The 25590-nt window shown below is 39.1% G+C and overlaps 2 protein-coding genes across 4 annotated transcripts in view; both read left to right on the top strand.

Moving 5' to 3' along the window:
- The window catches only part of MUC2 (mucin 2, oligomeric mucus/gel-forming), a 45125-nt gene extending 38334 nt beyond the window's left edge, over positions 1-6791 (top strand). The window contains exons 44-54 of the mRNA XM_015629545.1: positions 17-117; positions 281-312; positions 487-661; positions 1291-1395; positions 1963-2003; positions 2582-2704; positions 3173-3271; positions 3924-4052; positions 4730-4769; positions 5045-5174; positions 6290-6791. Of these exons, the coding sequence (XP_015485031.1) occupies positions 17-117; positions 281-312; positions 487-661; positions 1291-1395; positions 1963-2003; positions 2582-2704; positions 3173-3271; positions 3924-4052; positions 4730-4769; positions 5045-5174; positions 6290-6545 (1231 nt within the window). The 3' untranslated portion in view covers positions 6546-6791. The remainder of the gene's footprint in view (positions 1-16; positions 118-280; positions 313-486; positions 662-1290; positions 1396-1962; positions 2004-2581; positions 2705-3172; positions 3272-3923; positions 4053-4729; positions 4770-5044; positions 5175-6289) is intronic.
- Positions 6792-12572: 5781 nt separating this feature from the next.
- The window catches only part of LOC107206317 (mucin-5B), a 45697-nt gene continuing 32679 nt past the window's right edge, over positions 12573-25590 (top strand). Inside the window, exons 1-12 of one of the 3 annotated variants that reach the window (XM_015632070.1) lie at positions 12573-12588; positions 12733-12905; positions 15090-15182; positions 15426-15624; positions 17262-17517; positions 18908-19022; positions 20344-20431; positions 21337-21470; positions 21908-22133; positions 22942-23067; positions 23787-23904; positions 25161-25299. In XM_015632070.1, coding sequence (XP_015487556.1) covers positions 15543-15624; positions 17262-17517; positions 18908-19022; positions 20344-20431; positions 21337-21470; positions 21908-22133; positions 22942-23067; positions 23787-23904; positions 25161-25299 — 1284 coding nt within the window. In that variant the 5' untranslated portion in view covers positions 12573-12588; positions 12733-12905; positions 15090-15182; positions 15426-15542. The other 2 variants (XM_015632072.2, XM_015632071.2) reach the window with 2 other exon arrangements.

Here is a 25590-nt window from a genome sequence, read left to right as displayed (position 1 = left end):
CCATTTTGTCTCACAGAGGACAGAACAACACATCAACTAAACAAGTGGAAGGCTGTTTCTGTCCTAATGGAACCATGCTGTATGACTCTGGTGTGGATGTCTGTGTGAAAACCTGTGGTGAGTTTTACTGCTTCACTTGGATGCATGTTTGTTTCCTCTTCACTTTCTTACATGTATGCAACATAGTTTTGACTGTATGCAGTGCTCATACAATGTATAGTAGAGATGCCTCCTGTTATATATTCCACTGGTAATGGAAATTTATTTTGGTATTTTCCAGGCTGTGTCGGAGTGGATATGATACCAAGAGAGGTAGGATGCTGTATGTTTTTGGATATCAGGTAGAAGTTTGGGTGGGGAGAGGAGAGTGATCTCCACTGACACAATCTTGTTTTATCATCTCCAAACTTTGTATTCCTGATTTTACTTCTGTTCCTTTTAATTGGTTACTATGCAATCATTCATTTTATTGTTTTTCAATGGCAGTTTGGGGAAGAGTTTACAGTGGACTGTCAGGACTGTATTTGCCTGGAAGGTGAACATGGCATTGTGTGTAAGCCTCACATATGTGAACAAAAGAAGGTCACCTGTGATGGAGAAGGCTTCTATGAGGTCACTGAAGTCAATCCTAAAGACTCCTGCTGCCCTCTTTCCACTTGCAGTGAGTTTATACTTTTGTTTCTAGTCTTTCTATACCTCTTGGAAATAGAAAGGAAAAATGACTGAGCTACCTTAGTAACAGAGATCTATAGCAGGGAGTCACAAAATAGTATCTTTCCTCATGCTTTTTAAAATCAACATGCCCAGTGCTAGGGAAAATACATTTTTATATTGAAGTGATTCAGTACAACTGAATTTACAGTTATGGGACTCATCATACCTCAAGCTATAGTTCTTGTATTCAGGGGCACATTTTATTTAAGCAAAATGCAAAGAGATTATGGAATTCTCCATGGACTTTCATTTTCCAGCAGTTGCCTAAAATCCTGGAGAGAGTAGGAGGTCTCTACTTCTTTGCATAGAATGGTGATACTTTATCAACACAGGATAATTGCATAGTAGAAAAAAATTCATAAACTAATACAGCACCCAATAGCCAGTGCCTGGATTTATGAGGAAAAAAATGTTCCCTATCTGCAATTTGTTTCTTTGAAGAGAATCTGGACTGTTTCCTAGCAATGGAAAGTTCATCCTAAGAGCTTTAATAAGTGCTTATTTCTAATAGCTGTGATTTAGTGTACTTTCTGGCTTATTCTTTTTTTCTGTTGTTGTTGTTTTTTTTCACCTCAGAATGCAATACAAGCTTGTGCACAGCTAAAGCCCCCAAGTGCTCACTGGGATTCGAAGTTCATTCTTATATTCCCAGTGGTCAGTGCTGTCCTGTATACCAATGTGGTAAGTCCTTTGGAAACATATTATAATGAATAGCCTCACAGTTTTATTTATTACATAATTTAGCATTACCCATGATGAGGCTGTATGCCTGCTGAAAAAGGTTTTAAACACAATCAGATTCTACAAATGCACTACTATTAAAATTGGCTATTAGTGCTATAGTTATAGGAAATCAGATATAGCTCAAATGACTCGAGTTCAATTTCCTGCTTATAAATACATGTAATAACAGTTACAGAATTAACTGGGATGATGGTCTCAGCTTAATCTAGCAAAAACTGTCTAGAAGCATCCCCAGCAGAAGACAGATTTACAGTTCTTGGTAACTGAAACAAGGACATTCTTGGCTATGGACTGGACCATGTATTTTGGGACAAAGCTTTGTCCCTTCTTGTACATGCAGTATTAGTTTTTATACTTTATACATATCCTATCTCATACCAGAACTGGGGAATAACCATATGAATTGTGATTCATTGTGGAAGAAATTATGCTGGTTAGAGTGGGTTGAAGACATTTTTTATTCTTTTTTCCCATCTAAACATCTAACTCCTTGCTTATTAACAGTTCCCAAGGGGGTTTGCGTACACGAGAATGCTGAGTTCTTGGTAAGTTCCTGTTTCAACAGTCTTCTAAAAATGCTTAAAAAACACTTAGTGTACTTGATCAAAAGTGCTATGGAAAAGTTTAACCAGTACAACAAATATTTTAGAAATTTTCAAATTTCTGTCAGAAGTTTATCAATTTCACACAGCCTAAACCTCTTCTGAAAAGTTTCCTGTGTAGGAATGAAATTGAAGAGCTACATGTATGTAGGTTAGGTTAGGTTAGGTTAACTGTGCTGGAATTTAAAAAAGTCAGTCCACATTTACTGTCCACATTATTGCAGTTAAAAGACATATAAATAAGTATTATTCTAACTAAACCTAGATTTCTAATAAATTCTCTTGGGTTTAGTAATTGTACCTGTTCTTTTAATATCAGAGTTTGTCATTGCTATACAGGACTTCAATAAAGACACACATTAAATTATATTCAGTATTAAAATGTTGCCTTCATAAATGGCTAGCCAAATAGCTTTCCAGTTGTCTTTACAGTTCTTTTCCTTTTCCATTGCTTCATTTACAGATGTCTGTTAAACATGTAATATCCCAGTAATATGTGATTTTTTTCCTTAAATATGTAGCCCAACTCCTCAGTCTTTGTTGACAAGTGTCAGAATTGTTTCTGCACAAATGATGTTAACGTCAGCACTCAACTGAATATCATCTCCTGTGAACGTGTCCCCTGCAACACATACTGTCAACCAGTAAGTGGCAAACTTAAAGAAACAAAAGACCCCAAAATTCCCATATGTATGAACACCTGTTTGATCAATGAGTGGTATTAAGCAAAGGAGAGTTGAAACCCAGAGACCAACACCAGCATGGATATCAACAGTTCTTTGAGCAATCTACTGCCCAAGATTCACTGTGTAACTGTCAGCATTCCATTCACACTGGCAGAATTAGCTGGGAAATTTCTGTAGATCACTATGTGGAGTGATATTTAATTATTATGCATATTTATTCTAGTGCTTTAATTTATTCCATTTATAACCTGCTTCTATTACTTGTCTTCTGTTTGCTGGAACACAAAAAAGGCACAAATCCAGAGTGCACTTCAAAGTGTAATCAATTAATGGATTAGTATGTTTTCATTTATTTCTCAAAAATTCAGCTATCATAGTGCTCTTGTTTTTAATTAATTTAGTTAATTAATTAATTTTAATTTTTAGGGATATGAAATTAAACCAGTGAAAGGTGAATGCTGTGGAAAATGTGTGCAGACCAAGTGTATTATACACACATCAGACAATTCTGAGCTCATCTTGAGTGTAAGTATACTCTATCTATTCTCTTTCTCCACCAAATATCTAAAGTTCCCAGTTCCAGAAAGGGGACATTTCCTTGCCAGAAACAAGGCTTTACTTTGCACCTGAAAGATCAAAATCTCATCTAAAGCAAAACCTAGCTACAATTTTTTGACCTGATGGTAGATCTCATGAAATAAAATTATCTGTAAGGCCATTCCTGGAATGAGAAATCCAATACCATTGGAAGGGTTTTTCTTCCAGTGTCTGGAAGCTTGGGCTTTTCTATGTTATATGATTTCTGTATGCTGAAAAACACTATTAAAGCCTGCATATGAAATAATTCTATTGCCCTAGTAGGATGAAGGCTTTGGGTTTTTCTTAATTAACATAAAACAGTCTAGCTTTTGAAGGCAAAATCTATTGGCATGGACGATTTTGTTAAGGTACTCTATGTACTTTAGAGACAATTTTCTTTCTCGAGGAAAATATCATAAACTGAAATTCTCTCCATGTATGGCATATTGCAATACATGTCATGATCTGTATCTCAAATAGCTTTTAACCTAAAAATAATTGACTGGGAGACAAGAAGAAAGTCACTATGAGAGGGCAAAAAAATTTCTGTTTGAGCTCCCTTCAGCTTTCCTTATTACATTATGCATTTCACTTGCAGCCTGGAGACTTTAAAAATGATCCTCACAACAACTGCACCATTTATAGCTGTGTAGATGTCCACAACCAGCTTATTGCTTCCACATCAGAGATTACCTGTCCAGCATTCAATGAGGACAGCTGCAAACCTGTAAGTAAAAATGGAAAATTTACCCTCTACTCCATACATAGATTACTTCAGTTTAGTTTGGCCGTCTATCTAACAACAAAAGTAAAATTTAGCTCTAATGGCCTTTTGTCATAATTTCTCAGTCCTAAGGGCAAAAGTTCCAGATGCATCTATGCACAGCCCTTTAGAGGGTATAAAATAAGATACCTGGGTGAGAATTCAAGGTTTATAACTGGTAGCTGTCTCTCAGTAGCCAAAATACTGGTCAACACTGACATGCTGAATCTTTGCTGACTGCTTTGTTTGGAGCTCTGTTTCAGCAAGAACCAGGTTTCCTTGGATGTCACAGAAACACAAGCTATTCAGTCAGTAGACTGCCAGTAACACCTGCATAGTACCTATTCAAATACAGAGGACTCCGAGAAACCATTTGCTGGAATTGCTTCTGAGGAAAAATTGCATGATGTTAACTGTAGACTTCCTTCAAAGAATTGGTTTTATTTTCACAGTCCTTTGTAAATCGATAGATTTCAAGTTGGGCAGAGGATGTTGTCTTTCCTTATTTAGATCAATGTCACAGTTTTCACTGGTTATTTCCTGCCATTGATGGATTGCTCTCCTCAGTTTTTTGCCTTAATGCCTATTTAATATAGAAAAATGATATAATGTAATTTTTTTCTGTTTCTTTTTTCTTTCAGGGAACTATTTCGTTCTTACCTAACGGTTGTTGCAGAACCTGTAAGTATGCCAGTGTATCTGAATCAATAATACAGAGAATGAATTGTCCTCTTAAATCAGCCCATTTTCCAGATAAATTTGTATTTAAATAGATACTTTTATATTTATATTTGTCATTCCAAGTCTTCACTGTCCAATCTCTCTGGAGAAGTTTAAGCTGCAGCAGAAAGACCACTTAAGGCAATTGAGCACACCAGTGAAGCCCAGGGAATGCTGGGGTGTGAGGGATTTCTGGATCTGTTTCACTGAAAGCATTTTCTGCTCTCTGCCTGTAGGTGCCCCTCTGGACAGCCGCACCCCGTGCTCTGTGCGCCACAGACAAGACTTCATTGTCTACCGTGGCTGCCGCTCCGTGGACAGAGTCGACTTGACTGAATGTGAAGGAACATGTGGAACCTTCTCGCTGTAAGTAAACTCAACAGACAATGAGTTTGTAACAGACAATGAGCTGGTAACACTGAGCTTGTTTGTATAAAAGGAACAATAAATAGTAGACTACACAATTGTAGAAGACCTGGAACTATCTGCTTCCTGATTCAAGGACATAAAATAATGGAATCTGTGACTGACCGGTTGATTTGTCATAATGCAAAGCAGAAAAGTGTATTAAATTGTCTTTGGATTCAGACAGCTCTGATAAGACCTATTCATCCACTAAGAACTGGCTTTGTGTCAGACCACCTAGGCTAGAAATTGTCACAAAAGAACATGGTTTATTTCCTATAATGAGAATGAGCCCAGAGAGCAGCCAGACTTGACAACCGGAAGTGGAAAAGCTGCTTTTCAATAGTTAACTCCTAAACTAAAATACATATAAATCTTTTAAAGGAAGATTCAAATATGCATAATTTTTTTACAGGGAAGAAATGAGAAAATGAATGCTTTAGGTGAGGTGTTAGTAGAGTAACTTGACTGTACATTTTTCTCTGAAATGAGAGAATATATTGAAAAGTGGCTGTAAGGAAGTGGTTAGTAGGACACCTGGTAGTGAGCTACTAAAACACTGGAAAAACAGTGTTTAACTCTCCAAAGAAACTGTCACTTACTTCCTATCACTAAGTCTGCCACAATGTACCTTACATGGATGAAAACTATCTTTAGTATCACATGGAACTCTGAGAAGCCAGGCAGTTTATTAGTATTTTGAAATTCCTGATCATCTCAGGGTCTTGCTGTGATTGCTTCTACCAAATACAAGAAAAAGAAGGATGTTGTCACAGTTTATAGCCTGATATTGACAGATTCTTCAGGTTAGGAATGGTGCTTAGGAAGCTGATGAACACAAGGCTGCAAAAAATACTTTGCTGTGAGACAGGAACAGAAAGAGCCGCTGCTTCCCCTTCATGTTAACACTGCCCTGATTGGGTTATGCATTTTATAATCAGTGTTCTGTCAGAGAGCTTAACACTTCCATTAGCCACAACTGCAGCTCTTCTCACGAGAGTTCTGTACCTGATTTCATTCTCTCCTGTACATTGACTTCTGGCACAGAGTAACATTGCTGTTTTGCATGTTAACAGATACTCTGCTGAGGCCAATTCTATGGACCACAGCTGCTCCTGCTGCAGAGAAACACAGACCACCGAGAAGCACGTGGTTCTGAGATGCCCCGGTGGGCACTCAATGTCACACAAGTATGTCTACGTGGAGAGCTGCAGCTGTCAGGACACTGAATGCAGCAGGCCAAAGTCTAATGAGCTGCAGAACAATGAAGAAAATGACAAGGCAAGCTCTCTGGACCGGATCAAGAGGGCCATCAGCTTAACATCAAAATGAAGGCAAAAAAACCCTGGCATCATTAACTAAAAGGACTGTGAACCATTCTTACCTTCCTTGACTACTTTTGAACTTTACTTTTCCCAGTACTGCCTCCTGTTTGTTCTCTAACTAATTTGTCAGTGCCCTATTTATTTGTGCACAAAATAAGAACACAAACTTGTATTCTTACAAGTGCACAGCCTCTTGGGTCCTTTTCAAATCTGCTTATTTTTCTGTGAATGATTAAAAGCACATCTCAAAAAGCATGGCTTTTGTACTTATTCTTGTACACTCTTGATGAGTTTGAGGTTGAAGAGAGAAGTTATAGGAAGTCAAGTGATTTCCTAAATTTTGGGGGTATCTACTCCTGGCTCCTTAAAAGCTGATCAGATTATGCTGTTCAAAAGACCCAGTCTATAAGGTGAGAGAGAAGATGATGCTCTCTGCCAGAACAAAGGCAAAGATGAATAATGATCATGAAATTATTCAGATGATTCGAAGAAGCTTCTAGTTCAGCACCAGAACTTACTTTAGCAGGCCTCTGTATGTTAGAACTGTCTCAGTTCATCTCAATTATGTATTTTCACTAAAGAGGTAGCCCCTCAGCTATGTGAAGTTCACTCACAGTGCTTTCAGAACGTCTAGTTACTACTGTAGTAAGAGCTCTCCAAATTCCAACATTTTCAAAACAGGTGCCCATCACTAAGCTAGTAATCCTAGGCCTTCTCTGCAGAAAATGGAAAGCAATACCCATTTTAGATATTCGTGTGTTTCACAACAAAGGACATATCTAAGGGACTGCCTGTTTATCTTCTTGTAAGGGGAGCTGAAGCTGGTAACTGGAAGATGTTAATTTCTCTTGAATCATCTTAGAATACAATTAGGGTAAACCACACCTGTTGTAGTGAAAAAAAAAGTGCTTTTGGTTTATTTTGTCTTCATTAATGAAATCTTTATTGGCAATAGCCAGCCTCAAAACGGGCATCTTTGCTACCTAGAGGATTGGTCGCTCCATTTTTTGCTACTAGTAATCTATCAAATATGCTGCAGCTTAAACGGCAGATAAGATTTCTGCCTTTTTATAAGACTGATCAGGATGTGCAGAAATTGAAACTCCACATTTTTTTTAGCATTACAATACTATGATTGGAAAGCAGATTTCTCTGGAGTTGGAGTGGTAGCTGATCTAACAAGAAGGAAGTTTTGTCAGTTTACAGAGCAAGCATCAAAATTAATGAAGCCCAGTTTCTGCTTTAGTACAGGTTTCTAAGGATTTCTATCTCTATATTGAATGTAAGATGTGACTGAGAGTTTTCTCCCAGGGTACTTACAAAGTCACTCCCCTCTGTGGATTCTTTGTTATCTGACAATTTCTGTGCTGACACTAGAACCATACATTTCCTTGAGTTTTTTGCAAAAACTGCTTTTCTCAAAATCTGTTGACATTTAGCCGACTTTGAGATTTTCACTTTTGTAGTTAAATTTGGCTGAAGTCAGCAAATAAATTCCAGAGACAGATACAAGGTGTGATCAAATCTGTCTTGTTTCCTATGAAAAAGATAAAATATGAGCAGTCAGGAGTGGCATTTTGCTGCACACTCTATTTACACTGAAATATAAAATCTTCCTTGCTTCATTTATTTTTCATTTGGTCTGTAGTTTGCACAGGCTCTTTCTGTCCCTTCTAGTGATCAGCAAACTATTTCTTAATGAGGAATTCTAAAGATCCTGGGTGAAAGTCAGTAAGGCTGCAGATTCTGGCTTCACCACTGCAGGGCAGTCTGTGGCTGAGAATGTAAAGTCACTTCACACCAAAAAAGCAAGCTGCCTCGAAAGGGTGTTTCTATTTCACCATTCAGAGGGTTTTATCTCTGAGAAAAATGAATGGCTGATCTCTCCCCACAGATATTTATATGCTCTTAGTAAGCACTGGAAAAAAAATTATTCTGACAGGAATTTACATGCAAGGTGTTTGCCACAGTGCTCTGGGTTATGGCAGCCTTCTCAGTTTTAGTGCCAGGTCAATGCTGCCCATAACCAGGTTCACAAGCACACACTGTCAGAGAATTCTTGCTTACAAGTGCTTGGCAGTTCCAGGCCAAACCTCCACCCTGTTCTGCACTCTTAGTCACCTTAGGACTTTGTGGTTCAATTTGCGCCTGCATTTCCAGTGGAACTGGATGACAGAGTTGAGCAGATTAAACTTTCTCCAGTGGAGAAATCCACCAATAGTATTTGGGAGAGAAAGAAAGGAAAGAACCCTCAACTGTGTATCCCTACAAACAGTAGTAGTGGCAGTGAGCAACACTTTTGGTCCCCTCCACAGCCCTCTTGGAAGTAAATTGAGATCTGTATTATCTGATCCCAGGAAGCATTTTGTTTCCTAAGCAAGAGCTGTTGGGTCTGCAGGCCACAAGAATAGATTCTTCTGGAAAACTCAGGAAAAAAACGGAGGAAATGTCTCTCATCACCCTCTCTGAAAGGGTGATATCAGCCCATTAAAGACTCAGGAGATTGTGGAATTTTCTGATCCCATTGTGTTCCAGGCAGGACCTACCACAGAGGACCCTTTTCTGCTTCATAGAAAGCATTAGTACTGGAAAGGAGTGGGCTTGACTCTCTCTGTCCTCAAAGAATTACTCCATTCTCCAGGAACTGCCTTGTCTTCTGGAGTCTAGCAAAAAGGGAGCAGTAGCAAGAGCTCATGTCTTGTCTCCATTCCTGAGTCCTGTGCCCATCTCCTCCAGACTTTCTATCTATGTTCATTGATGGTGAGGGGTTTCTCTTTATTTTGTTTCTTTTTCTTCCTCTCCCAGCACTTAGCAGTTTCAATTTTTGTCTTGAAAAATGGGGAAGCTTTCTTGGGAGGCCAGTAAGACTTCCAGCCACACAGCCTTTGAAGACCTAAAACTCCAAGGTGCCAGCTCCTGCTGTCCAATATCACATGGGTTTCATTCCTACCTGTAGTCTTCTCATCCGAGATAGTTTGAATCTCAAACAATTTCCTTGTAGTTACCTGGAGATGCACTGGAAACTCAGTGTTGTTCATAGGACTCTTCAGCAACACAGTGAGAACTTCCATCTGCAGTTAAAAAGGAGTTCACAGAAGATTTGGGAAAAAATCACTGCAGCTATCTGAGGTGAGGCAGATGGGATTCAGAAAGAGGGGGAAAACCACATGCAAACCAATAAGAATTCTTCCCAAAATAATACAAGTTAGGGGCTTCTGATCTAATAACTACTTTTTTTTTCTGATCTAACTATGTTCTTTAATTGAATTATTTTGGGCTGTGGGAAGGGTAAGATAAAATTTTCAGTGCGTTTACCATTGGAGTGTATTTTGCTAAACCACACTTCACTGAACTAAGCACATGCAACTCTGCACATAAGCCCCAGTGAAAGGTCTTTAGCAAAAGGCAAAGCCCTAAGTAAATAATCATGGAGTTACTGTGCTTGTTATACACTGTTTCACTAGTCTGGAAAAGCAAACTCAGATACTGGGAAAAAAACAGAAACAGACTTACAAACTCTGAGATCATAGGAAATAACATTCTTGTAGTTTTAGGTCTGACAAAATATGAAATACTTTTAAATAACTGCAACATTGATACACAATTTCTGAAATTTCACCTCCCAGCAGAAGCTTTGATGGGTAGGGGGGTATTTTAAGGCAGAATGAGTTCTTAAAGTTGAGCAACCCTTTTGCAGGGCCAAATTTCCAAAATTATCTAACTTTTCAGGCTGCCACAAACACCTGTGTTCTTGACTGGTAACCTCCCAGACTAAGGTTCAAACAGGCCCAAACAGGCTACCTAATCCATATTTCCATCACTAATATGGAAAATCCTGTAAGTTCTTTTTCAGCTTCATGTTTCTAAAATCTGTTCCATACAAACTGAATTCCCTTTAATGTTCCAGTTCTTCAGCACTCTTACATGAAATGCTTGAATTCTTTTCACAGACTAGTCTCTAGAACAGTAAAAACCACCACTCTGATGTTTTCATTACCCCAAGACTTTGAGAAAACTCAAGCAGAGAGAAAGTATTACAGATCTGGCACCAAGACGGAGCACCTGTGCTCCATGCAGCTTTCTTTTAAGCAGTAACAAAAGGCAACAGGAACAGTGATCAAGGAATGTGGCTTTACACAGTGCCTGTGACCTGACAGAGCAGTTAAATTTCAATAGCCTGTCCATTTGGACTAATGTAGCTGAGCACTTCTTGTCCTTTTTTTGCAGAATCTATGGGATATGTATGATCATTCTTGTCATTAAAAGTACAAGTCTAGGAGTCCGAGCAAAATGTAAGGGCAGGTAGTTCCTGGGTGTCTAATTCTACTTTCCACACAAAAAACCCTAGGCCAAGGTTGCTTAGATTCCCACCTTAATTTGTTTTCTTGCCCCATCTCTTAGCCTTTCTTTTGGCTTGCAGTAACTTTCAGTCATGGTGGATAAGGTTACTGGGTATGTAATTTCATGTAATTTCAAGGTAATAGAGACTTCAGTATTAAGCATGAAGTGGCCTCTTCTGAACTATCTTGTCACCCAGAAAATAAGAAAATGCTTTTTAAAAAGAGGTAGAATCTGCTCTAGCCTAAACCCCGTAAAAGTTCTAATTATTAAAGCAAAAAATTCATATGCTTCTCTTTGTTCTGCTACGCCATATTTTTCCACCAGGAAGGTTGTTTAAAGAAAAACTTTTCAAGTAGAAAATCTCAAGGGCCCAACCTCCTGATGAGATGACTTTCTGTACAGGGAGTCTCTCTTACGTGAGGAAGTGCCAATAGGTCAAAGAGACCTGTGTGCACAATCACCAGTCAGCCGTGTCATTACTCCTTGTACGTGGATTTTGAAAGATCTACATCTTCTTAAAGAAAAACAGAAAGGAGCAGCTGGACTCATTCCTTGCAAACAGGAATAACTATTGTCCTTGATTTGTTCACAAAAAGTCAAGGAGCCCTATGGCAAGATGAGAGGTTAAGGAGCTTTGTGTCCATTCTGAGGAAAAATGTAAGAAAACATTCAACTACCTCCTACCAAATTTGAAATACTGAAGGCATTCATCATGTATTTTAATGGACAATCAATGATAGATATCCATTCCCTCCTTTCCCACTGCCTGCTAGAGATCACCTTATCATTAAATGACATCTGTTTCAAACTGTGTGGTAGACACAAATCTGATAGATCAAATAAATCTTTAATGTAACTTTCCTGAATTCTATGATATCATGCAAAGGATTAAAAAAGATAATTCATGTTGTTCTCGAATTCTACTGGCAATTTAGAATGTATGAATGATTGTTATAACTACCAGCTATTTAAAATATTTTGCCAAAATCACTTTGGATGTTTTTTATCATATGGATTATTGGCACAAACTGCCTGACGAATGAAATGTTTTCCTAGATAATATTGCTTTGTTAGCAGACCACACATAATTTCCCTAGAGTTATTTTCTAGGCATATGGTAAAACACCATCTTATAGTGGCTACTCATTTCAAGAAGCAGTACCAGTTTTGCCTGAAATGAACTGGATTGTTAGAGGATTTCCAAGCTCAACCTCCCAGTGCTTGGACTGATTCAAGATGGCCATAACTCTTTACAGCACATATGGAATCACCTTTTGACAGAAGGATATGATGCAAATGCAACTGCCAGACATCAGTACAGTGGCTGGCTATGAAGGACATTAATCCACCAGGTACGTCCTATTCGAGCATGTCTTTTACCAAGTTTGTAGCAAAAATACAGTTTTGTGAGTCACTGGTATACTACATTAGCTTCATGATGGCTTATCTTCAGTGAGTCAGTGGTGATAAAGAAGCTGAGTTAATATTTACCTATTGTATTTACTAAAATCACATACCCTTTAATGGCAAATGATCCATGAAATGGGCTGTAAAGGGGCCAAGAGGAATTGTTCTTTTTGCTAATACAGCTGCAGAAGAGGGAAGGCCTCTTATCCTGCAGGGTCCAATAAAGGGAAGAGTTATTAATCCCAGTTTGTCACTGCAGGGGGAATAGTTATAACTTGCATGCCAATAGCAATGATTCAGTGGTAAGTGACCAACACAATCTGTAAGCTCCCTGTCAGTCTGCATTTCCTTCTGAAAAGCTTCCATGTATTTCTCCCGAAAACCTCAGTGTTTCCACGCTTGCATATAAAAACTTCATTTGAATGCAAATATCCTTCCCCTGTCAGTAGCCCTGAAATCACTGCAGAGGATTGAAGCAAACAGTGATTTCTAAGAAGTGTAGCCTGCAGTATCTGTGGAGAAACCAGAAGCAGCAGCTCTGGCTAGTCATTGACAGAAACTCTGCTCCCCAAGAAATGGCAAAAAGGAATGGCACAAATGACAGAGCTGACAAGCAGAGGTAAGAAAATGGCTAGGTACAGAGCAAGAGGACTGGGTTTCCCGTTACTCTGAGTACAGTTTTGCTCTTGCTTTTCTCAGGGGAGGATCCCAGATGACTGTCTCTACTGAGTAGAGCATAAGTGGATGTTGGTTCAATGAATCATTTGTTTTAATCTGTCCGTTCCTTTAACAGTTTTAACATGTGCTGTTCATGTTCTTCCCAGTCCCCTAAGTGCTAAGTGGGGCTTAAAGGGGGAAATCATACCTTAGCTCATTCTTTCTGCCCATCCTCCCATTACCTTGAATCACCCCACATGTAGAACACAAAGGGCTGGAAGTTGTAGAGGTCAACCTCACTATGTCTTTGTCATCAAAGGACTACTCCAACCTGAAGGCTATCTTTGTCAAGTAGCTATTACAGGGTTCCTGCTGCTTTTGTGCAACTCAGTGGGAATAAATGGGTTTTTTTTCCAGAATCAGGAATCACACTCCTAGAGTCTGATTCTTCCTTCTACTCTCATACCAAAATGAATGAAATAGGTACTTTGATTTCCTGGGTGGGAATGGGAAAAGAAGAGGACAGTGGTTGAAGAAACATGGATTTTTATCTCAGCAGAGTTCAGATTTTGACACTAGCATTGACTTTGGAAAATTAATATATTTCATCTATCCACCTTTACCCTCAACTTAGTCTCTTAGCCCCTCTTAGTCTGTATCTGTGGTCTACTGACCTGTATGCTTTTCCTCCTGGGCTTAACAGCCTTTCCCAACACCTGCCATTGGCCCTGCTCTGTGGTCTGAAGAAGAATTCAATGTGAAAATTACCAGGGGAATCTGTTGAATTTGAGTATTGATATTTCACTGTATTCAATTTCAGATCATCTTCATATTTCCAATGTCATATTCTTATGGTTGAGTTTATCTACTAGATATTGTCCTAGCTTACTTTGTACCTATTTGGACAGAGTTCAGGAGGGAAGATGTGTTGTGATCAAAAGGAAAAGCAGCAGCAGTCCATGACTGCCATCACCAGTGCCATGAAGTCTGTTGGTTCTGTATTCCAGCCAAAATGGCAGGGCTTCAAGAACTACCTTCCAGTAGCGCCCTGCCTCAAGTGTGACTGACAATGGAATTAATGAGACATGGGCAGTGGCAAAGGGGTAACACGAACTCATGTTTCATGTCCTGCACAATGATCATGCACACTGGTGCAGAGTTTTCTTTAGAGCAAGGGCAGCAGCAAATCTTCATCAGGCAGAAGCCGTCACCTGCAATTCTGCAAAGCACCTTGTACCTGTGTAGGGCAGCAGCTGGCAGGAGCAGTGGGCCAGCTTTGGGACACTTCACTTTGGCAATAGCACAAAGCCTGGTAAAGCAGTGAGCAAGACCCTGTTCCCAAGGCCCAGCTTGCTGCCTGCCAACTAGATAAAAGGCATTCATATCCATATTCCCCAATGGATGAATGGGCAGGCTTGACCTGAGGCCTTGCAAGAAGGGGTAAAACTATGTCCACCTTAAACTGTACTTGTGCCCACTTAACTACTGGCAATCACTCTGGTTTTACTCTTTTCCCAAAGGGGATAGAGTAGCTGGAAGAGTGGGAATGTCTATTACCCATGTTTGATTTTCTGGGTCTAGGTGAGAGGCTTCCTCTCTTGTCAGGAGCTGTTCACCCATGGCACAGATGAGGAAAAGAAATGCAAGGTCAGTTTATGTCAACAAAGCAAGTAAATCTCTAGAAGGCACTCCAAAATTACTGCTATCAAAATATCTGACAGAATGTCCTACTAGGGGCTGTAGAGCTCATGACTGAGCTTACTGGATTTTTTATGGGTATGTGGTAGGATATTAAAGTACTTTGAGAGCACCAAGGGACCTTTTTTCAGCGGTGTAGTTTAGGTGGTGAAGGAGTGAACTGTGGTCTACATTGTGATGGGACTTGGACACTGCTCCTTAATGGTATTTGGAGAATCCACCACCTCTATGTGCACAAAGAATAAATTAAATCCCATTTGTCCAGTTGAGGTGAGAATTTTTGCACTTTTGGATTTGTTTCTGGTCTATTGAAGCAGTATATCTGGCCTTTTTCTGCAAGATAATTTTGGATACAATTCTTAAAGAACAATGTCCTCCTGCCAAAAGATTTCACTCTAAATAAACCCTACATTATGCCTGACCTGATAATACTTTTTGCTCTATTTAGAAATTGCCATTAAAGCTGGTAGAGGCAACAAACACATTTTCTTGTGCTGAGGGACTCTGCTGATGTGTGCAACAGAGAAAAACTCTGAAAGAGGTTAGTGATTGCTTGTAACTAATCAGATGTTATAAAAAATGAAAACCATTGCTGTCAAAGAAATAACAACCATCAGAGAAGGATGAGGGGGTCTATTTTCAAAGGGGGAAATTAGAAACAGACAACTCTCTGTCCCCATAAAGCAAGAAAGAACTGTATACCTGTCCTGTCTGAAAGAGAGGAGTTTTCTGGGTGCTAATAATGAATGACTGCAAGAAAATTTAATGAAGCTCCACCTTTCAGGGACCCTGCCATCGATGTTTTGTTCTCATGCCAAACTCCTGGACTATAAAAATCTGCCTATAAGCCAAGAAAAAACACTTCCCTGAAAGGATTTTCAAGTTACAACTTCATGGCAAGATGGAAATAAAAAATGGGAGATCATTTTGGATCTTCTGCCTCATTTGGAGTTTTTGCAAGGGCAAAGAACCAGTTCAGATAGGTAAGAAAATAATTTAATTCTTGCATTACTTGCACTCATATGGCTCTCCAAAGGTGAGAAATAGAATTGATAAATGAAAATGTGTAACATATTCATGTAAGAGCTATAGACATGCCAGATACTGTTAAACATTGTACATTTTTATCCTTATTGTCAACTATTTAAGAATTTTACCTTTTTTCTTTAATTACTAGGTAGTGTATCAACTGTTTTATGTCCTAAGTGACTAATCTTAAAGAGGAGACCCTCTGGATGCAGTTTTCACCAAAAAACAAAACAAAAAGATGGTGACACCCTTTTCAACACATTTCACACATATTCTTCATAGAAGAAATACTGACAATATCACCAGCTAGGCTTGATTGACCAGTAAGAAATGCTGCATTAGCAGGAATCACAGTTTTGTGGTCTGCTGCATTGCTACCTCCTGGTTTGATTCTTAATATCTTACACCTTTCCCAGCTCCTTAATACACAGTTGATGTACCAGTTATTGCTGCCTTAGTAGTTCCAGCAATTTCACTTCCAGGACATCCAAACTTTCTCATTTGTCCTTGCTGCTGTGTAGAAAACTGCTAATTTGCCCTACTCCAGTGCTGCAACCACCCATGACAGTAGCAGTCCCTTTAAAAAGGTGTTTCTGCAAGGACTTACTGGGCACTTGATTGTGTGAGCTGCACATTTATAACATAAGGACCTGAATTTCTCAGTTCTTCCCTGCTGATTCTTAGGCAAGAACATTTAATAAGATTTTAGAATTCACTGAATAAATGAGTAACTCTTTTTGATTTATTCTGTAGTGAATTTTGCTACGTTGATATTCCTAAACATGCTACCTGAACAACACAAAGAAATTTTCCCATTTCATTTGTCATTCTTTCAGAAAAAAATGTTGAAAGTATTTTGTAGCAAGCATATATAATTTAATTCAAGGTAATTCATGTTTTCTTTGTGAAGCTCAGTGGTGTGAATTGTGAAAACTGCTTCCTGAAGTAATGTCTTATATGCACTTAGACTATGTATCTAAACCTTTGACAGAGGTACAACTTAGAGGTCCAAAACATGAGTTTGGTTGAGAAGGAAAACCAAATATTTCTTAGCCAACAGCTGAAACTGGTAGCGGCCTCAACCACTGAGATCAGCAGCTGCCACTTTGCTGTAAATTCATGCCACCTGTGATATCTCCAGAAAGCACTCAATACAAAGTCTTGCCTGAGTTAAATGAGATTTAGACATCCAGAATGGGATTCTCCTCATCCACTTCACATATCTACAGTGAAAATATGTCTACAGTATAAATATAGACATAGCCTTTCTAGACAATGGAGAGATGCATGTGCTTTTCAGCATCTTCTTGCTAGGCACATATGTAAGATGAGAAAGCTGAACCTCTTCTGTTTCTCACTGTTAACTTCAAAGGAGACTGGGCTAATCTACTCACATGGAAGGTATCTCTGTACTTCAAAAGTCATGGACTTCAAAAGTTCAGTGAGATGAAACTGCTTCCCACAGGCTAGTATCTTCCAGGAGTTATAATTTTTCCTTTGAAAATCTCCTCTTTAATGTTTTTCAACAAAAAAGGGTAAGGACCTCATATGGGGTGGATTTCTAAGCTCCCCTACTATGATTTTTCTTTAGTCCAGGTCTCCACTGTCAGTAGGAGCGAATGTGCCACCTGGGGCAATTTTCACTTCCATACATTTGACCACGTAAAGTTTACTTTTCCTGGAACCTGCACATATGTCTTCGCTTCACACTGCAATGACAGCTACCAGGACTTTAACATTCAGATCAGGCGCAGTGCCAAGAACAGCTTCCTGATCTACTTCACTGTCACCATTGATGGAGTGGTCCTGGAGGTGAAGGAGACGGGAATCACAGTGAACGGGAAGAAGTGAGTAAAGTTTATTTTGCACTGCATTTTTATTGCTATGTGTTAGGTGGTGTGGCTGGAAAGCAGTGGCTGTGTATGCCCACAGCCTTCTGAACAGAGTGTTGTGAAGAGTCTCCCCCATAGTGGTTGAGAAGGCAAGAGCATTTAAACTAAACTACACGTCCCAGGGACCAACACCAACAAGTTAAGAGACACCAACAGAAAGTAATGTGTATGTAATAAAAACAGAAAGTATTTTAAGGTTCCCTTAATGCTGCTTTGATTTGAGAGGAAGGAAAGTACATAAACCCCAACACATTATTTATAAAAAGTTGAGGTTTTGTAGAAACTCGGTGTTTTTTCTTTTTCTCAAAACATTATTTCTGTGGTACTAACCCTACTATTTTATGTTGCTGTTCAGGAACAGATGGTTCTTTTAGGAATAGTTTTCTGTTTCCAGATAGATTAGTCTAGAAAATTGCACTGCTTTGCAGATTTTTAGAAAGTTTTAGAAAATTTTGCCAATTTTTAGAAGTAAAAATCCACACCTTTCATTCCAATTCAAAATGAACCACAAAGGAAACTGCAAAGAGACAGGTAAAAATATTCCCTAAGTAAAAATCATATGCAACAATATCTGAAAGCTGGGCACAATATTAATGGCAGTCCTCATGAGAAGTGCAGAGTCCTGTTCCTAGCAAAGAATTATGAAGGGCCTAGGCAACCTTTGACTCTGGGAAAACCCCTCACAGTTTTGTTGGAGAGAAAATTGCAAGCATATGTGCTGTCTTGACAGCCTTCTAGAAACAACCAAATATAGAATAGCACCACTCTGTTGTAATTATAGCACCAAAGCCCATATGTGTCTCCTAAATCAAAGGGGCAAGAAATCTCCTATCTTCTAGATATTTTCTGAATTTCTAAGCTTTTAGGCTGTTGCAAAATGAATGGTAATTGTCTTAGTAAGCTGGAAAAGTAATGTAGGTCTGAGTTACATCAGTACATGAGTAACAGAACAGAGTTGTTGCTGAATCCCAAATGTCAAGGAAATCCTGGAAGGATGATGATAACCTGCAGTGTCCTCATGTGGAGGGCCATTTTCCCAATATTGTCATCTTGCTCTTTATAAGCTTTTGAGTTATATCCTTGGGTTTGGCTGCCTTTTTTCAGTCAAATGGCTGATGTAGTATTGACAAGAGACCAAAAGACATGGAGCTGTGGATTAAGGCTAGCAGAAGGTCACAGTGGACAATGTAATGCATTGTGTGGATGAAGTTTGACTTTGCAAAGAGTGCAAGAGTGCGTGTCTTATGTAGTTCCTTTTAACTCTAGTTTTCCTTCCTATATGTCTATGAGGATTTCATCAGTCTGTTTTTTCACTGCAATCTGTTTTGTCCCCTCAAATTTCCAGGATCACCATGCCTTTCAGCTTGAAGAGCATTCTGATTGAGGACACCTGTACTTACTTCCAAGTCACTTCCAATCTGGGCCTGACACTCAAGTGGAACTGGGCTGACACTCTCCTAGTATGAACAGCCAGTTAGTTGTTTTCCTCCTGGTGAACCTCATCAGTAATGAGAAGCAGGGCTGGATGCAGGCACTGGGTTGATATATGAAATTATGGAAGGGAGAGATCACTCTATCCAAAAGCTGATAAATACCAAATTGGGCAACAGTTTCACAGGGCAGGGGTATGGAGGCACAACCCTGTGGCATTTCCAGCTGATTTTATATAACAAAAGGGTTAACCCTGGATATAGCATATCTGTAGTTAGTTCCTTGCTCAGTGGGGTACTGGCAGCAACAGTCCTCCAGCTCTGAGTTGCTACTCTGTCTTGCTCACGTGGTGGGAAACCCACCTGTGTGATCACTTCATTCCTGGGCCCTTTCACTCCAAAGTGATGCTATGTGGGAATTCTCCTCTAAAAATCTACCCTGCAATGTCCTCTTCTGCAACAGTACATTTACGTTTTTGTGTGTGAACACTTATCCTTCACAATCACGACTGAGATTAAGTAAATGGAAGTCATATGTGTGTCATGTTTTGCCATTCACAGAGATAGAAAGAGGGTAAAAGGTGAAAAGAGAGAAAAAAATATCAGGAAGTTATCAAGAGATACTGAAATTCTGATTTATTGAAGTATTTGCTTTCCCCCTTCTCATGTACTAATACCTAAAGTGTTAAAGGCAGTATCTGTACATTACTGTAGAGTGGCCACAACAGTAGAAAAAGCACTGCCTTTTTTTTGGTGGACCTGAGTGGCACCAGTACTGTTCCCCAAGTATGTAGGAGTGATTAAGTGCAATAGTTTTCTCCAGCAAGGCAAGAGTGTGCTAACCTGGCTGTTTATTTCCACTAAGTATGGGCAAAACAAGTAATGCTGGGCAGACCCATGCCTAGAAGTGCTATAAAATTTTCCATCACCCTATGGACTAGAAAACCCATTACATATGCCTAAAAGTTAACCAGAAGCTGCTTCTTTACAGCATTCAGCAATAGAGAACAGTTATTTGACCTGCCCAGGGAGGAGTTGTGGTACCCTGCAAGATGTACCCAATGTCTGTATACCAGTGTCTCTATACTGGGAGACACTGGTCCAGAGATGAATCCAGTATTCCACATGCTTCAGTTACCTCTTTAGTGGGTAGGAATGACAGGATTCCCTTTCCATTTGAATTAAATCTGTCTGCAGATAAGTTTTATGAGAGATTTGTACCAGAAAAGGAGATTGGTACAAACTGGGAATGAGCGTTTCTGCCACTGCCCTTTTCTGTTGTGAATCACTTTGCTTCAAGTGTTGCTGATATGGGAAAAAATCTTTAAACTCTGTGTTTCTTCTTTTGTAGCTGGACCTAGAAGAAACATATAAAGAGAAAATATGTGGTCTATGTGGGAACTATGATGGCAATGAGAAGAATGATTTGATTTTGGATGGTAGGTCATAGATACAGCATATTTCACCCAGAACAGATCTCCTTATACATAACATGAAACTTAATATCTGTTTCCTCTGATATCTGAGCAGACTTTCAGATTTCATGACAGGCATATGAAGGTTTACATATACAGGAGATGTATTTTAAAAGGTTCTGGGATGATTTGGGATTTTCTGCTCTTTTCATATTTGTAAGTCTCCAACCTCTTTGACCAAAATTAATTGCTTGTCTATCATGCAGTAACATTTCCAGGTTCCCCACTGACAATAACATACTCTATGGAAATGCATGAGTGCATTTTCTATTCTTCTATTTTAATCATTCCATGTGTGATTATTTTTGTCTCTATAATGAAATGAAAGCATCAGAGGAAAACAAAGTATCTTGGAAGAAACTGTGGTGCCATCCACTGACACCTTCAGATATTGCAAATAGCTGAGCCTAAAATGCTGCAGCAGGTTGTATGGATGGAAAGAAACCTTCATCCTTCATCCATAGCCTTCATCCATGCAGGCTATGAGCTGCAGGATTGAATCCAAAGTTATATCAACATCCCTTTATGTAATACCCGTAAACTCTGTAAGGTCAAACACACCCAAAACAAAGAGAAGTCTTTGGAAATGATCAGAAGTAACAGAAAGTTCAAGAGTCTCACATGATTTTAAATGCCCTTTTAAAGGCTGACAGCAGGCCTTGATACAAGTGTGCCAGATTCCTGACTCTAGCCCTAGAAGAAGGTTATATTAGGCTGTCATCCTCTATAAAATATGGATGCTGGTTAAATTTGGGCATCTCTAAGTACATAGGGCCTTTGAGCCCAAAGAGTAAGTGCATTTTTATAGCCCATTAATTGACCTAAAGAATTGTGGGAAGTTACTGAAATGCATCTGGGGATTTTTGCAGGGTATAAAATGCATCCAAGACAGTTTGGGAACTTCCACAAAGTAGAGGATCCATCACAAAAGTGTGCTGATGTGAGCCCAGATGACCACACTGGAAGACATCCCAGGAGGAAAGACAACAGATGCAGTGCATATGTAAGTGTGTGGGACCAAGAAATACAAACCCTCCTGACCTACAGTGTTGCAGAGAATGTTGAAACAAATTTCAACTACAGAGGATGCACTAAACTGAATTTTTCAGAACTCTACACATGAATTTGAGCAAGATCATGATCTTACAGCTAAAAGAATATCCTCTTATGGTATTAAAGAAATAGATATTGGGAAAAAACCCAATTGAATGACAGATTCTAGTACTAGGCAAAGGACCTTGTGGCAGAAAGTTAGACTGGATAATCTCCTGAGATCCCTTCTAACTTGAATTATTCTGTGACCCTGGAACTATGTCATCAAAAATCATGATGTATATTCAAAAACCTAAAATGTGGTAAAATGTCAAGTATTGCTTTTCTTTCTCTTCTGTTTTTGTTTTGTTGTTGTTGGTTTTGTTTGTTTGTTTTTGTTTTTAATAGAAAAAAGGATGCAAGAAACTTATGTCCCGTTTTGGAAACTGCCCCAGAGTGGTTGCCTTTGATGACTACATAGAGACATGTGCTGAGGATATGTGCCACTGTGCAGTTAATTCTTCTCACTCTGATTTGGTTTCCAGCTGCATATGCAGCACTTTAAACCAGTACTCTCGAGACTGTGTCCTGAGGAAGGGAGACCCTGGGGAATGGAGGACCAAAGAACTCTGCTGTAAGTAGCTACTGCTCTGGAGACTTACTTCAGGTTAGACATTTACACAAGTATTCTGATCCCAGCAGAGCAAAGCTAGGAGCTCTGGTAGCTATTTTGAATCAATCTGTGAAAGTACTTCAACACAAACATAGTTAATGGAAAAGCTTCTACAAATTTTACTTGATTTTGCTCCTTAAATAAGAACCATTGCCCACCTCCTTACATCTTACAACTAGGTTTTCTCAAGTTCTTTTTTTTTTTTTTTTTAATATTACTATGCACAGCTAGCTCATAAAGAGCCTTATCTCAACATGGTGGCAACTAGGCAGAAGTAGTTACTAAGACTAGCAATATGTTTGTATTTATCTTACCCTGTGTTTTCATACTCAGTAGTCCAGTTACTGAGCACGAAATCTCTTTAAATCCAGGGGGAAGGCTACAGGTAGTTCACCCAAACTGCTGGTGTGGATTGGGATAGCAAATTAATGCCAGAAGAACTGATGTTTCAGGCAAAAATAAACTCCTATAACTCCCTAAATGATTCTGGTGTTCTTTGCTTGTATGGTGACTTCAGCTGACCTTGAGCTAGTAAAGTAATGTGAAATAATTCATATTTCCCAGCAGCACAGTTTTGTCCAAAAGATAAGGTAAGAGTGGCCATAAAACATTCCTTTAAGAGGTTAAACAAACACGACATATCTGGATAGAAGGTCTTGCAAACAAGATATGGAGTAAAGGAGGAAGAGGGGGTTGGGTAGTGACACAACAATTTGTGAAATCTTACAAATACATCATTAACATACTCCATTTTGGTTTGGTCTTGCAGATCAGGAATGCCCTAACAACATGGAGTACATGGAATGTGGAAATTCCTGTGCTGACACATGTGCAGATCCAGAAAGGAGCAAGATTTGTAAAGCCCCATGTACAGATGGCTGTTTCTGCCCTCCTGGTAAGGCAGCTCACTTCTGCCAATGATTGCACACATCGTGGGACAAAAAGGGAGGTTGCTCTCTTTCTTTAGCATTTCACACAAAAAATAAACTGCTTCTTCTAGCATAATTTATCAACTTTCTTCTTGGAAGAGCCAGATTTCTAAAGATTCGAGATCCAGACACTGGAGAAGGGAGGCAAAGACTTTTAAGGACTAGACAGGGAAAAAATAGTGCATATACGGAAAGAGAAGAGGTGTTCTCCAGACAGTAAGACCGCAGCTGAAGACATCTTGTGAGATGCCTCCCTGCTATGACACTAAATCTTGCTGTAGCTTAAGTGACACAAAACATAACTGCATTTCCAGGTATGTGCATGTGTAAATTTGCACATGAAATAGTCTAAGATAAAGCCCTGATTTCTGTTACATTCACAATTAGAAAAGGATGGAAATTGGATCACACCTTTGCAATCTGGCACTTGATAATCCTGCCCACAGTGAAAAATTTCATAAGAGGAATTGTTCCTTGAGTTCTGCATTGCTTTCATCTGAGTTCTAATAAGAAATATTTTCTACACATTAACATCTGAAAGGACCTGGTGTTGTGTTTTCCTTTAAAAGTATCCCATTCATTTTAAGAAATGCTGAGTACTCCATTTTTTTTCCATACTCTAATCTTCCTTGATGGTATTTCCCAGACTCACCAAAGGAATATTAACTAGCCATTGTCTGAACAGGAACTATCCTTGATGACCTCAGCAGCAAGAAGTGCATCCCCAGAGACAGCTGTCCCTGTACATTTCAAGGCAAAGTCTACTCATCTGGAGGAACTTACTCCACTCCCTGCCAGAACTGGTACTCTTGTGGTCTTGATTGCACTAACAAGGGAGAAGTATTTATTTCAAAACATCGATGAGTTGCATTCTCTACTTTCTTCTTTCTCTCTTTTTTTTTTTTTTTTTAATATTTTGTCTTCTTGTCTTAAATAACAATTCAAAACTTTGCTCTGAATGGTTTTCCTAAATGTAGGAAAACTCTGTGGTATTCCTCAACCACACATAGTTATTACCCATCCTCACTAGAAATTGCTTGTGAAAACTGAGATCAAGATCTCAGAATGTAGATAAATTATACTCTTTACTGATTAATTCAGAGACTTTGGCCACTAGAGTGAGATGAGAAGTAATACCATGTTAATAAGTGGCACTTCCACCAACATGTGGATTTCTATAAGGCTGTTTAGATGCCAGATCTTAGAAGTCCTGATCCTTGAGAATGATTTGATTTAGAAAAACACCTAACAGCTTGAACCCATCTCCACTCTGCACTGGTGAAAGGTGATCAGATCCTAGGTATATTACTCTCAAAACAGTTTTATTTTTTCCTCTGTATGTGTTATCTGGGCTCCTGTGAGACATCAATTTTTGACCATTGGTTAAAGCTTTACTATAAGGAGGAATGAAATGTGGTATAGTGAATGGCCAAACATTTTGCAAGCCCCTTTGGATTAATATATCCTGCACTTTTTTTCACTTTGAGGAGAAAATGCTCCTCAAATCACAGAAATTTTGACTAATTGAACTTAATGGGCTTTGGGTGGTTCCCATCTTGCCACCTCTACATTTACTCCTCTCAAAGCCCAAGCCTATGTGGCGGGACTGTCTTCTTCTTATGTGCATAGGTGTGAGAACTGCTCATTATTTCAGGTCCTCCACAACTAGCTGCTGAATCTTCACATCAGTGACTTGCTGAATAGTTGTATCAGTAGTACAAGATGTTGCAAGACCCTGCTTGAAAGGGTTCTTTCTTTCTTTAAAAAGTCAAGTAAACAGTTGAGGCCCGGAAAACCATTTCTTGCTTTCCCATCTCAGTGTGTCTCTGAGGGAGCCAGCCCAAAGCCCAGTGCAGTTAACTCTCTCACTGAGAGGAATTCAACCCTCACACTTTAAGGGCCAATTAGAAAGGCTTCCACCCACAGGTTTTTAATAAGAAGCCAAGATAATGAGCTAAAACTACAAAGAGTCCACATCTGTGCAGATTCAAATGGTGTATCTCCTTTTCTCCCTCGAAGCTGTGTTTATTCTAATGGCTTCTTTTTGGGTTTTGCACAGTACTTGCAAAGGAGGCCACTGGAGCTGTATCTCTCTGCCCTGCTCTGCAAGTTGCCACATAGATGGAGGATTCCATGTAACAACATTTGATAATAAGAGGTTCAATTTTCATGGCAACTGTCATTATGTCTTAGCTAAGGTATGAGCAATTTCTCTTTTCATTCCTAGGTCTCCTGAGTAGTATGAGGCATTAAAGTGAGCTGGAGCTTTACATGACTTAATTAAATGGCACCAATCCAGCAGAGCACTTCAACACATGCTCAGTCTTAAACCCCATAAATTTTTGAATTTGCCATGGATTGCAACTCAATTGCTGATGCTTAGCTTCAAAGTTTTGCAGCTTCAACATACTTGTACTTTTTTATTTTAATTAAATAATTTTCTTAATGGAAGTATTATTGTTGATTCAAGCAGTTCTTTTGAAGTTTTC

This window comes from Parus major, chromosome 5, assembly GCF_001522545.3.
Source record: "Parus major isolate Abel chromosome 5, Parus_major1.1, whole genome shotgun sequence".
Classification (NCBI taxonomy): domain Eukaryota; kingdom Metazoa; phylum Chordata; class Aves; order Passeriformes; family Paridae; genus Parus; species Parus major.
This window is presented reverse-complemented; position numbering and strand designations above follow the sequence as displayed.